Source organism: Oculina patagonica, unplaced genomic scaffold, assembly GCF_052425735.1.
Source record: "Oculina patagonica isolate OP01 unplaced genomic scaffold, crgOcupat unplaced169, whole genome shotgun sequence".
In the NCBI taxonomy this organism is placed as follows: Eukaryota; Metazoa; Cnidaria; class Anthozoa; order Scleractinia; family Oculinidae; genus Oculina; species Oculina patagonica.
The window spans coordinates 1-14,230 of record NW_027557727.1 but is presented as its reverse complement, the minus strand read 5'-3'; the positions used below and the strand labels follow the sequence as shown (position 1 = coordinate 14,230).

The window sequence follows — 14,230 nt, the reverse complement described above, 5'->3', positions numbered from 1 at the left end:
GAGCACAGGTTTCCTACGGTCAAACATATGTCGGTAAGAGTCCTTAAATGGATTTCGCTCATACTCTTACCATGGGTAGGTCTCAATATGAAATAAATCACAGTATACTTTGTTTGGCTAAATATCGATTTGTTTTCGAGAAAATCGATATTTCTAAAATCCAGCAAAATTGACGCTTTCGGAGCTCAAAATTTATGCCGAGTTTGTTAGCTTCGCGTCGTAAAATAAAGAACTCTGGAAGAAAAATACCTATTTAATATCGAAGAATAACATCAAATTAGTACGTCGAAAGCAATTTCTGCTCTTGAAGTCCTTTTATCTACAAAATATAATTAAATTTATTCGACACACTTTTGATTTAATTCAAAATAGGTCAAACTTATCGCTTTATTTAAGTATGAGCGAAGCGAAATAAATGGCCGAAAATTTGGTACTAGACAGATAAATGATTGTTCTTTTCGATACTAAAAGGATTTCCTGGAGAAATGATTTAGTGCGATGCTTTCAGATCTCAAAGTTGCTTAAAATTCGTTAATTTAACCGACCGTGACATTGTTGATCTTATCAACATTATGTAAACAATCCACGCAAAGGTTAATTTTCCCCATGTGAACTTCAACTGAGTAAAATAAAAACATAGACTTGCTTACCGTGGTGTTCGCTGATACATTGTAAATCCTGTTTTCCTCATTTACGACAAAACCTAAGCCCTCGGCGAAGCTGTTATCCAATTTTCTTGACGCGCCATTTGTAACTGATTTCCACGTCTTGAAGTGACAGTTCTTTTCCATGCATTCTTGAAAACAGTCCAGTCTTAACTGATCAGTGTAAACAGGAATACGAAGTACTTTGCTTTAAATCAACTTAAAGCTTAGCAGAAGTGGTAGATAAATCGATACGGCCGGCGAATCTCCGTTTCGAAAACCGCCATTTGAGATTTGTCGGCCCTTTGTCCTGCGGTATGCAGATAATTAATTCACACTTGAGTAACTTCCGGCACATGAAATCGACAACCACCGTGACCAGATAGCACCTAGCCTGCGACCAGGCTTACCCCTCCACCGCGAGAAAAATAACGCCTGATCGCAGGTTAGATAGCACGCTCCTTTTCGAAATATTGGTCGAGGCACTATTTTTATCATTTTAACATAAGCTCTCAATGAAAAACTTTTGGGCTGAACTTGTAATAAAGTTTCACTTCAGTTAGCCACCGCTCGAGAGAGTTGTTAAATGGTTGCATGAAATCCGGGTGGAAAGTTCTTCTGTTGCGTTGCTTCGCTTTGTTTCATATTTTTTATCCAGTTCTTACCCTTGTTCAAATTCTTGTCCCTTCTTCAGTGGAAAATTTGAAACGACGTTAAAATACGAACTGAGTTGGAGCCGGTCCCGAAGGTACCCGTTTCAGAGAGAGTTGGCTGTACAGAAAACCTTAGATGGCGTCGTTGAATCCGTCTCCCGTGAATGTCAGTTAAAAATATATATTCTGTGTAGTCTAGCCTGTAAACAAGCTCTCCTTCTTTCTCCTGTGGAGGATTGGGCGAGATAAAAGCGGGAAGGAAAGGTGGGGAAGGGGTGGGGGGAAAAGGGACCATATATCATGTATATGCAGTTGTAATACCAGTCACGGTAAACAATTTATAATAAAACGCTGAACATTTATGACTGTTTACACCAAGGTGTATATTGGTGTAAAAATAAAAGAAAGGGTGCTTTTCACTTCATTATATTAAAGCTAGGTGAAGAAAAGTACACGTAATCAGAAGTTTGTTATGGACTTCTGACGTGATGCCATATTTTGTATTTATTTCTGCAAAGTACAACAAAGCATTTATACCAAAGTAGCATTATTTAAAAAAAATGAGCATAATTACAGTTGAGCATTATATCGGACAAAAAACAAGCATTGTTAGAAGCATAACGTTCCCTTTTTACCAGCGTAATTGGAAGGGCCTCTGGTATTCAGTTAGAAAGAACTTGCATTCAAAAGATACCGCGTTCTAGAAACAAGTCACCCCGTTTTGGCTGCTGATATTTTGGAACTTTTGTGTGTTCAAAAAACCATATCTCGTTCTAGATATCGTCTGATATTGAAAATCCCGTTCTAGATCGGGAACCCAAAACCACGATCTCATTGGACGGCACAGAGCCGTTTTTGGGGAATACCCCAGCTTCGACAACTCCTTCCTAATAAAGTTCGCCTATTGAATTGAGAATTAAGGTGTTTATAAAGTTATTATTTTATATCTCTTGTTGTTTGGAAACTTGAGTCGTATTAATATAATTACAAACGTCTTATTTACGAAGGAATAGACTGCGGATAATATTTGAAACTTAAACCGTTTTTCCCCTAATAGCTTCCAAATCAACTCAAAAACACACCGGAAAACAGGTTTAAAACAAAATATTTATATAATGACTATGATATTTTTAATACATTTGGGTCCCCTGACGGCGAGGCGCTTGTCTCTCCCCTATAAAAAAAACTATAAAGCGAAGCAACGCAACAGAAGAACCTTAGACCCGGGAGTTAAAAGCGCTGCCATGCAACTATTTAGCAACTTTCACAAACGGTGGCTATACCTGAAGTGAAACTTAATTACATGTTCAGCCCAAAAGTTTTTCATTTAGAGCTTATATTAATATAGCAATAATATGGTGCCTCAACCAATACTAAACCAAAACGCAGGGTGCTATCTGGTCACGGCGGTTGTCGATTTCATGTGCCGGAAGTTACGCAAGTGTGAAATACATTATCTGCACACCGCAGGGCCGACAAATCTCAAATAGCAGTTTTCGAAAAGAAGATTTGCCGGCCGAATCGATTTATCAACCACTGCTGCTGTCCGGAACGTTTCGGTCCGATTTTCGGATAGGATATGTCTTCTGTTTACACGGATAGGATAGGCCTTCTGTTTACACGGGGCCGTTCTGGAACCGGTGCGGGACGGAACCAAAACTGGACCTGCTATTTTGCAGGTTAAGTTATGGAACCGTTCCGGACCGGTTCCAGAACCGTCCTGTGTAAACACATGGATCGGTGCCAAACGCTTCCGTGTAAACAGAGGCCGATCCGGTCCGGTCCAGTTCGGAACGGCTCCGGTCCGGTCCCGTGTAAACGTATCCTAGCTGGTTAGAGTATAAAAATGACTGAAAAAACGGCAAGAACAGGATCAACACCAGGTGTCCGTCTTATAGAGATCTTCAATAAGGGAGAGTTGACTCTACAACTGTTTTGCCTTAGCCTAATCAAGAATTTGAACAAGGGTAAGAACTGGATAAAAAATATGCAGCAAAGCGAAGCAACGCAACAGAAGAACTTTCGACCCGGAAGTTAAAAGCGCTTTCATGCAACCATTTAACAACTCTCTCGAACGGTGGCTTACTGAAGTGAAACTTAATTACAAGTTCAGCCCAAAAGTTTTTCATTGAGAGCTTAAGTTAAAATAATAAAAATAATGCCTCAACCAATACAACAAAAAGCAGGGTGCTTTCTGGTCACGGTGGTTGTCGATTTCATGTGCCGGAAGTTACTCAAGTGTGAATTAATTATCTGCATACCGCAGGACAAAGGGCCGACAAATCTCAAATGGCGGTTTTCGAAACGAAGATTCGCCGGCCGTATCGATTTATCTACCACTGCTGCTAAGCTTTAAGTTGATTTAAAGCAAAGTACTTCGTATTCCTGTTTACACTGATTAGTTAAGACTGGACTGTTTTCAAGAATGCATGGAAAAGAACTGTCACTTCAAGACGTGTAAATCAGTTACAAATGGCGCGTCAAGAAAATTGGATAACAGCTTCGCCGAGGGCTTAGGTTTTGTCGTAAATGAGGAAAACAGGATTTACAATGTATCAGCGAACACCACGGTAAGCAAGTCTATGTTTTTATTTTACTCAGTTGAAGTTCACATGGGGAAAATTAACCTTTGCGTGGATTGTTTACATAATGTTGATAAGATCAACAATGTCACGGTCGGTTAAATTAACGAATTTTAAGCAACTTTGAGATCTGAAAGCATCGCACTAAATCAATTCTCCAGGAAATCCTTTTAGTATCGAAAAGAACAATCTTTTATCTGTCTAGTACCAAATTTTCGGCCATTTATTTCGCTTCGCTCATACTTAAATAAAGCGATAAGTTTGACCTATTTTGAATAAAATCAAAAGTGTGTCGAATAAATTTAATTATATTTTGTAGATAAAAGGACTTCAAGAGCAGAAATTGCTTTCGACGTACTAATTTGATGTTATTCTTCGATATTAAATAGGTATTTTTCTTCCAGAGTTCTTTATTTTACGACGCGAAGCTAACAAACTCGGAATAAATTTTGAGCTCCGAAAGCGTCAAGTTTGCTGGATTTTAGAATTATCGATTTTCTCGAAAACAAATCGATATTTAGCCAAACAAAGTATACTGTGATTTATTTCATATTAAGGCCTACCCATGGTAAGAGAATGAGCGAAATCCATAACAGGGCTCTTGCCAAGAATTTTCATTTTTGTTTGAAATTTGTGCATATGTCCTCTTAATTTTTCTAAATCAACCCCAACCATTATTATTAGACTATAAGCCCAAGTTTTCTATGAGCAAATAGTCAACAAGGCACAGCAGAATTGACTATCGCTCATAGAAAACGAGCGTGAGTAGTCTAGTTGTTTTAGCAGAAACTTTAAAGGTTGCAGTCCAAAACTTACATTTTTATGGAATAAAATGATGCAATTTTATTGATATTAGATAAGAGATGCAATGGTCACATAAATAACACTGTTTTGGATTTGGTGTGCCGTTTAATGCAGTTGACTCGTTTTGTCTCACTGCTTAATGGCGTTGGAACTATGGATAGATATTATTAGTTTTACGATTTCAAGTAAAATGTTTTGTGACAGTGGTGGTTATGTACAATAACAGCAAAGGTCTAAACCTCACCTATCCACGTCTTCACCATCATCAGTATCCTGAAAATATAGAGATAAAGTAGATAAGGATTTGCTACACTTATTTTCACCTGCATGACAGTCATAAAACTAAGCTTAGTGTGCTGCATGGAAATACTTGCAGATATTTCTGTCTGGTCTTTATTCTTTAACTTTTTCGTTTTTGGTTGTCACTTACCCTACAACTCGTTACTACAGCGTTTTATATTTACAAGCACTTAGTAATCAAATCTTTTATTTTTGTATTTTTTAGTATTTTTGCTTACTTGCAAAATCCCCTCATTGCACCCAGCACGATAGGACTGATGGAGTGAGGTAAGTAACTGATACTCGAGTTTAGTAATCAGTCTTACATAATAACCAAGTAAAATGAAAGTAGAGGAAGATAGACATGTGGCTTGTTGCCATTTTTTTAATTCAAATGGAATTGTATGTGGAAAGACAATGTAACAGTTGCAAAGAGCTGCTGTTTTAAAATATACTTGAGACACTTTGGCAGAACTCTGGGCTTAAGTTTGTTTGTATGCTCTTCAAGTAGTAAATAAATCCAGTGGAGCTCTGAATCTTACCATCTTCTCATCTTCTGTCTCCTCCTGTTCGTCTAAACTCATGTCGCTTTCATTAGAACCTTGTTCATACATACTTGTGTCCTGAAAATAAAAGATAAGGAATTGCTAGACTAGCTCTTTCACCTCAACAGTGGTTGCGATACTTAAGCTTACTGAACATTGTATATGTCGCTAATTCAATTTTTTTACTCACAGTTACTGTACTTTCAACTCATATAAACCAGTTGTCACTTATGACTCTACAATGCATTGCCACACATGTTTTTTTTTGTCTACTAGCAGTTTTCATTCTTCAGACATGGCCACTCCAACATTAAATTGACACTCATTAAAATAGCATTTAACATTTTAATGTTAAATTTCAAAACTCCTCTTTCCTTAATTATAAAAAATAAGGAAAGAGGAGTTTTTGAGGACCAGTCTTCTGTTGTCAGTTGTCCTCAAATTAGTAAGTCAGTTGGCATGTTTTTAAAAGAAATTTATCCAGATGTAGTCGATAACTTACCATTGGACTCGGAGGTCCACCCTGGTCCATCCTGGAAAACAAAATAATCAGTGACTACTTGTTGTTTAGATGATGATGATGATGATGATATTATCTAAAATTTGATATAAATATTTACAATTTTATATATGAAGTTATCCCAGGGGGGGGTACTCCGGCTTATAAATGACGGGGATGATCGAAGGATTTTTTGGGGTTTGAAATTTTCGATTACGGGATTTTTTTGGGTTGGAAAATCTGGCAAGTATTTTTTTGGGTGACTTGATTAATAAAGGGGATTTTTTTGGTTATTAAAAACGAACTAAAGTGCCCTGGCACGGCCTTGGCGTTTTTATGGTATGATGAATAAACAAACACGAGCGTTTACTTTTTATGGTTTTCTTTGCGTTAGATTACTGCCCTCCTGGCAATTTAGGGGTAATTTGACAAGGGATTTTTTTGGGGGGTTATTTCTTGCAAGGGATTTTTTTGGGTAATGTCGCAAGACTAAGGGATTTTTTTTGGGTCCTGAGTTTTGCCTCCATTCGATCATCCCCGTCATTTACAAGCCGGAGTACCCCCCTGGGGAAGTTATTAACCTGTAATCTAGTATAAATATTTACAAATATCAATATTTGAAATTGTGCTTATCTAACACCAACAACTAACATGTAAAATTCATGGATGGGCCCTGGATTGTCTGTATTTTGTTAAGGGAGAAAATACACGGGGTAATTCGCTCCACTAAAGTAAACCAACAGCAGGAAAAATGCCAAGCAAGTTCTTTTGTACGATCTAGTACTATGTTGTCTTAATTTCACCTCTAATTATTTGTTCATAGTCAAATAAAGGAAAAAATCTGTGCACAAGAATGGTGAAACTTGCAACTATAAAGACTTAACTCGTTCGTGTTACTCTACATTTAACAAGCAGCGATCATTGCGTATATTTTCTGCTCTGAGTCTGCTACGTCTAGGATTGAACCGCATGATATTGGTCTTTTACTTTCTTTGTTGTAAAGCCCCAAGAAGTCATATGAGAAGTTAAATATTTGCCAAATTCTGCTGATAAAATAATTGCACGATGTTGGAATCAAAATGGCCACTAGAATACATCAGTAAAAAATTATGATATCCGTGTTGTGAGCTATTAAATGCATAGTTGAAGGTAACTAAGAGTTAAACAAGTTTTTAAGTGATATGTTTTGCCGTCTCACCTTGACCAGGCAGATTTTTTCTTTTCGAAATGATACCTCATGGACCTTCTCCGTGTCTGTAATTCGTCCCGGGATTCGTGCAAAAAAGGAGAACTCTAGCCCCAGGCCACTCGCAATACACGCATGTCACGTCTGTCACGTCATGATTCAAGTTCGAGGGACCAACTTAGAGAAATGGACTCGACAGTTTCGATAGTTTTTCAAGCAGACAGAGAGATAAAAGCAGCAGCTCATTATAGGACCCACATGGATTAGTTCCAAGCTTGTTACAAAGCTGCATCGGCGACAATATCCTTGTTTTCTTAAAGCAGCTACGTCACGGACAGCGGACAGCGCATCTTGAAAAAAATGGCAAGTTTGTCGATCAAAATGTGTCTAAATGTTCGTCAGTCGAAACCACCCTTGTTTTTTTCGATTTTTTATTACTTTGTTGGTGTTTTTCTTCTTTAGAAAACTGTTATTTTGAGTTTTCATTCGATTTTTAATTAATCAGAAAGATGACCTAAAATATCGTGACATAGCTCTTTAATATCCACTGAGTCCACTTTGACCGATAGTTTCTAGGCTATTCTTGATGTGCGGAATAACGTCTGTCGTGCTCTTGATTTGTTTTCATTTCTTTGTTTTCTTTTGTGCCTCGACCAGTCCAAGTGTCTTTTGTACGTCAGGTCACTCATTTTGTTTGAAATACAATCAGTCACAGTCACTGCACCCTAGTGGGCTGATTTGGGTGATCATTCGTGAGGACGACGTATCTGAAGAATAAAGTTTGTTGTTAGCTATCGTAAGTGGCCGTAACTCGCTTGTTTGAAAAGAACATCAATCATTTCCCATAAGTAAGCGTCAACTTTATTGTAAAAAGTAACGTGTAGTAATAGAAACGATGGTTAGATGCTATTTCGAAACGTTTTGTGGGTTTTAAAAATGTGAGACATCATGAACAAACGTGATTTCGAAGCAAGTACAAAGTTGAACCTAACTGTCCAAAAAAGTTATCGTTACAAATACAAATACAAATTTTATTGTCCTCTCCCCATGGAGGCTTTTCAGGGACAATGAAAAAAAAAAGAGAATAAGTATAATAAATTGGCTATAAAAATTATTTACAATGATATAATAAAAATACTTAAAAATGCTAAAAATTATCTAAAAAAAATAATTGCTAAAACTATAAAAATCACGTGTAGAGTTTATGACATTAAAAACTGATTTAAAAGATAAGATTTCATTTTGCGTTTAAAAATAATAATGGATTCACTCAATTTAAAATGAGGTTGCAGCGCATTCCATAAAGTAACAGTTCTGTAATAAAAAGATCGTTGTCCCGACTTGGTCTTAAAAAGCGGTATGTTAAGCTGCGAAGAAGATCTGGTCTCCCGACCACTGATGTTCCCTCTGGAGATAAGATTAGATCGAAGATTTTGCCAATCACATATGTAACTTACTAATATACGTTACCTCCTAGTTCTCAGCATCGTGGCAAGATTTTCCCCAAAAATTGTCAGAAGCGTCTTTGTTATTTATTGAGATACGTTTTCCGCTTTGTGTTTAGTTACCCGTGAAAAAGCATCTTGATCTTGGCGTTCTCTTTCCGTTGAGTGTAGATAGATCAAGTGAGGGCCAAAAGCAGTTGGCAGGACCAACAAATCTCTGATAAAAGCCATAAAAGCCATAGATTTGGAAACAAAACGAGATTGTCGCGAGGATGTCTCACCAGTGAAACCAGGTTTTGAATATAGTATTCGAAATCGTGACCTTAGCTGGAAACAGGCAAGAATCATGCGGATACTTGGGTAATGTGGTACAAAATGTCCTCTCGTGATTGGTTAACGCGGTATTTTAAGCTTTATTTGGATATTTATGGATGACCCTAATATTCGATTTCCTTTTGTCTTCTGCTGTCATTCAGTTAGTAAAGGTCAGCTATTTATTTTGATTAAATAACCCGATTTGTCTTAAGCAATACCATCTGGAATGTGCACTATAGCCATGAAGAAACAGTTGAAACTAGACCCGAAACGAATATATGCTACATTCTTGATCTCTATGTTGATAATATAAGTGATGAATATCGCATAAATAATTCACATTTCCTGAATGTCGTATGTAAAGGAAGTTAAATCACTCTTGATCATTGTGAAACAGTCGTTCTGGAAATTGACATTCGTCCGTCGATAAATCCGCTGATACGATGTGGGTTTTTTTTAATGTTATTTTTTTCTGTCGGTGGTCGGGTCAGTGATGCGTGCATATGAAATACTAAACATGTACAATTCCGTTCCGTTCAGTTCACAAGAGATCAATAATCAATAACTTGTTGAACGCAGTGAGTGACTGCAACTTTTAGTAAACTTAAGACGTCCAGCTATTAAAAGAGAGTGAATATTTAAATAGGCAGAGAATTGCGTCCTATTTCAGAAAGGTTTCGTAGCAATAAAATTCTGTGAAATTTTGAAGAATTTGGTAGTTTTCGTCGGTGGTCGAGTGGATATGTTACTCGCTAGGTGAACTATCGTCCTGGTTTCGAGTCTTATTGGTGTCATTTTTTTTTACCTCGAATTAAAAGCAAAAGAATAAAGTGTAAAATAAAATCAATAAAGAGTCTTGCTACACCAGCTGGGTTCAAGTCAGTCACTTCCCTCAAGAAACCAATCTGATTTCCAACAAGTTGACTACTTACAAAGTACTTTCACGCTATGCACACAGGAAGCATTGAGATTCTCGGGAAACATTGAGAATCACGGGATTCTATCTAAAAAAATTAACTGTTTCCCTCGGGACCAGTCATTAAGTGTTTATTATACATAGTGAGAATTATGGTACGCGGTATTCTAGACTGCAACACAGTCGTATCTTTTTGCGAACGCGCTCGGTCTTCGAACGAAAGGGAGAGGTCTGGAGCCATTATTAAAACTGTGAGTGAGACTGGAGAGAGACGCAGCGCGAGGCTCGCGAAAACGATCGCCGCTTCGCGCCTCAACGTTCGGCGCTTCGCGCCTTCGATAGGCGCTTTTTCCAACGACTTTAGAGAAAAAACGACTGTTTTGCAGTCTAGCGGTATTCTGGATATGGAAAGGAACTTGTACTTTGAAATAGTTCTTAATTGCTGTTGGTGGTAAATAGCATAAATAAACATCACCGCATTGGTCTATGAAATGTTGACGATAAACTTCATACCGTAATACATTACCAAGTAATCTCCTTTATTTATGTCCTTATTTGTCACCGAAATACCCAATTAACAGATCCTGCTATACAATTGTTTAAATTAATCCTTCTTGCGAAAAAAAGGTAACCTTGTTGACAACTTTGACTGCCACTGTTGTTCTAAAAAGTCCTATACAAGTTTTTTTTTGTCGAATCTATTTACACAATGAACATCGTATTAGCTTCCCTAATTTTTAAGAGAGACTCGTAACAGAGACTAATAAATAGTTTATAAGCTTGAACTTTAACAGCCAAGTAAGGTTTGATCGTCTCCCTCAGCTGGGATGTTTCTACGTGTCCTGATCGGAATGTTTTCGCTTTCAGGCATCTGCAAAAAAGATGACATGAAATGAGACGGCGGAGAGGATGACAGCGGGAAAGGCCCCTTTGACACTGATGACAAACTCCATAAGCTTTGTGGATTACGAGGTAAAGACTTGATCAGTAAAACATTGAAATATTTCCTTTTTATGTCAAAAATATAGAAACTGGAAAGAAATGAATTGACGGTTTAATTTTTGGTGCTTATGGGCTAATATTCATCGTCAACCAGAGGTGTAACACATGACATAAGCGAGCTTTCCCCTTCTACAATTTGCAGAACTGGACTGTTGTTGTACAGCAAGTCGGTGCCCTTTGGTGCGTTCGGCCATTTCATCCTAGCAAAAATGTTAATTATGTACGCATGCCCCTGTGTGGTCAACATTTTTGAGAAAATCGTGTCGCAGGGTATGTGTTGTGTATTTGTCGTTAGAGCTAATATGTTTCCCGCTTCGGCTTTTTCCCTTGAAGTGAGGTTACCGTATTTACTCGAATAAGCGCCGCGGCGCTTAAATTTTTCGCGCCTCAAGTGCGGCGCTTATTCGAGGGCGGCGCTTATTTGAGGGCGGCGCTTATTTAAAATTTGGACGCCACAAAGAATCTTATCTTTTACAGCAATTGAAAATAGAGTCCTTTAATTGTCAGTATTAGTTTCTTGCTGAAGAGAGAAGTGGTGCTAGCTATCCTGGCAAAGTCCGCAGCCTTCACAACATTTACAAAACTACATATTGTAAGAATGTTGGATAGAAAACTAATGGACGAGCGGTAAAACAATCACTTTGAACTGCTAAACATCGCTTTTGATGCAAAGAAATGTCCAAGTTTGCTTTAGAGTTGCTCTGTGGTGCTGTTTTTAGTTGAATGGAATTCCTTGAATAAGCGCCGCATCGGAACTGCGGCGCTTATTCAGGGGCGGCGCTTATTAACTTTTTTGGCCCAAATGCGGCGCTTATTCCAGGGCGGCGCTTATTTGAGTAAATAGGGTACTCAGTTTATCCCTTCTCTGTAAATGTCATTATATAAATAGCTACGCACCAGAATAGCAGCTGACATCAGATGCATACATGGACGGGATTCTGTCCAGCAGGTCCTGAAAACGAAAAGGATTTCAAATCAAAACTTTCTTCACTATTAATGCCTTTTCTTCTTTTTGTAATTGTTGCGTTATACATTGTCGTGAGGCGAATTATAGTCTTTAAATTCGTTTAGTTAGACTTCGGACTGTCCATTTTAATGCCTAAGATCTTCAAGCTAGTAGCAAAGAACGCGTGGCCGTTTTTAACGGGTGCGTCAGAGACAAGACGATACAAGTTGGAAAATAGGATCTGCTGTAGTCTAGATTTATGTTTGGAAAAATTGGTTCTGGAGTTGTTTTGTTATTTAGGTTACTTACGCGGTGTGGAAGTGAACATCGTTCTGCTCTGTGCACTGTTCAACTTTTTTTCCTTTGTCTGTGATTCCAGACCGGTGGAAATCCTGTTGAGGCAGTGGTGTTAATTGTCAGTATAAGATGAAAGAAAAGGATGTCAATGCGAGTTTTCACTGTCGTCAAGGACCCGGAAGTAAGTAATTTAGAATGTAGATCTATAAATTTTTCCCTTTTGCTGTTGTTTACTCGTCAATTTTTCTTTAAGAGGTAATTGCGTAAATCCCGTAAATGTGCGTGCCTCCACGCCTGATTGATCTCCACGTGTTGACATTTTTGCGCGGAATTTGCCTCTCAACACGCGAATTTCCATGTTTTGTTCTTGAAGTAAAATGTCAGTCGAACTTCACGACCAAAACTTTCTACTGGTCCACCGAATTAGAAAATGAACTAAACTTGCATTATTTTTTAGTGAAAGCAAAACTCGTATGCGCTTTGAAAGCACGTGGTATCAAATTTGTTTAGAACGACCTTTTTTTCAATTTGTAAATATTTTATCCTCATAGAACTCACCATTTCCACGATTTCCAAGCTGGGCTTGATGCCACCATTTGTAAGGAGGCCGTCAAGGAACCTCTGTTCTTCTTGAGTTGCCATTTCAAACTGGAAACATAAAAGGGTTAGGGGCGTTTCAGTTTCTTGAATTTTTTAAACAACTTGTAGTTTTCCTTCAAGAGAGATCCCGAGTTTGATCTTTTTAAAGATCGAACTCGCTTAGAAATGGAAAGCCTACAGTTCAAGAGGTTATGAGCGTTAATCTCACTTTTTAACAAACTTTGGTACGACTTTTAATTTACTGAACTTTTAGGAAGTATCTATCTTTACTACAGACCTATATGACCCTCCAAGGATCTTTGGTATTATATCGTTTTGGAAAATCGCCTCAAATTTATCTTTTATTTGAGGTGATCCACTATACAAGGGGAGAGTTTACTCGACTTGTTTGCTGCGGTTGTAAAGTAATATTTCTTGTTTTTCTGATTTGTTGTTAGGTCTTGAAGTCAACGACAATACACCGGAACAATTTCGAATGGAAGAGCTGCTACTTGTATATCAAAGAAGGCAGCAGCACCAATGCGAACAGCAAAAACAAGAGGCACTCCAGCTTTCGTGCATGGTTTAAATGCGCAAAGTGTTAATCCAATGTTTCAAAAAGGAAAATGTGAAATAATATTTACTACATCTTAAATTACCTGAAGACACTAGGGCAGAGAATAGGAAATGTTTTATAAAAGTGCAATAAAACATTCACGTTATTTCTTAACACTAGTGATATTATGATTTCTCTGTACTCACTTGCAAGCTATTTCCTGAATCTTGGGACACTGTTCGATCCGTTTATTGTAGCACACAACCTGCGAAGATGAGAAAACCAGGCGAGAAACGAATTAGAAATAGCAAATGATCCTTGACAGTTGAACTACATTTTACAAAGATATGTATCACCAGTGTTTGGCGAAGCGCGCGTTTGCCTGAAAACAGATCTAGTTAGAAAGGATAAACCGTTGAAGCTCGTGCGAACCACATGATGCACTTCGGAAATCTTACTTAGATCTTGTTCACGCGGTGCTTTCTTCTGGTTTACTTTCAAAACCGTCACTACACGGTAACACCAAAATACTTTAAACGGAGACCTTCGGACCACGTGTACGATTGTATTTATCAGCCTTGAATTTGAAATGAAATGTAGCTCTCTATAGCTTAAACAGCGTGTAACAAACGGAACAAATTGTAACTTACCGTGCTTGAGGCTTTAGAAGACTGAAATACAACTTTTCGCCTTCGTTGGGAATGATAATGCCCCTGACGTTTCATTGGGCAGTGTCAGCTGGCGTGCTGGTGTCAATAAGCAGCGTTCAAAACCCGCGACTGCGCGGTCAAAACCCGCGCGCGCCAACACGAATAAGGCGACTGTCATGGCGACTGACTGTCGAATGTTATGTTTGTTACAAAGATTTTCTTTTGACTTGTTTCACTGAAATACATCAACGACTACCGGGACAGTTGCTCTTAACATCCTCGACTTCTTCAAATGCCTCTTTTTGCGGTTCAAACATGTCTTTCCGTACAGT

The 14,230-nt window shown here is 38.1% G+C and overlaps 1 protein-coding gene and 2 long non-coding RNA genes across 4 annotated transcripts; 1 reads left to right on the top strand and 2 right to left on the bottom strand.

Annotated features, from left to right (window-relative positions):
- Positions 1 to 4,923: 4,923 nt before the first annotated feature.
- Positions 4,924 to 8,953, bottom strand: LOC144640033 (uncharacterized). Its single transcript, XR_013568270.1, has 5 exons — positions 8,663 to 8,953; positions 7,205 to 7,959; positions 6,010 to 6,040; positions 5,505 to 5,585; positions 4,924 to 4,956 (listed from the first exon to the last, which is right to left on the bottom strand). It is a non-coding gene; the product is annotated as an uncharacterized LOC144640033 (long non-coding RNA).
- A 1,663-nt stretch (positions 8,954 to 10,616) lies between these two features.
- LOC144640035 (uncharacterized) lies at positions 10,617 to 14,224 on the bottom strand. Its single transcript, XM_078499268.1, has 6 exons — positions 13,899 to 14,224; positions 13,455 to 13,513; positions 12,672 to 12,761; positions 12,126 to 12,208; positions 11,768 to 11,822; positions 10,617 to 10,739 (listed from the first exon to the last, which is right to left on the bottom strand). Exons 1-5 carry the CDS (start codon positions 13,971 to 13,973, stop codon positions 11,785 to 11,787), a joined length of 345 nt encoding a protein of 114 aa, XP_078355394.1. The 5' UTR covers positions 13,974 to 14,224; the 3' UTR covers positions 10,617 to 10,739; positions 11,768 to 11,784.
- LOC144640036 (uncharacterized) lies at positions 10,734 to 13,422 on the top strand. Of its 2 annotated transcripts, XR_013568272.1 has the most exons (4): positions 10,734 to 10,840; positions 12,196 to 12,294; positions 12,665 to 12,777; positions 13,151 to 13,422. It is a non-coding gene; the product is annotated as an uncharacterized LOC144640036 (long non-coding RNA). The 2 variants fall into 2 exon arrangements; XR_013568271.1 differs by lacking the exon at positions 12,665 to 12,777.
- Positions 14,225 to 14,230: the final 6 nt, after the last annotated feature.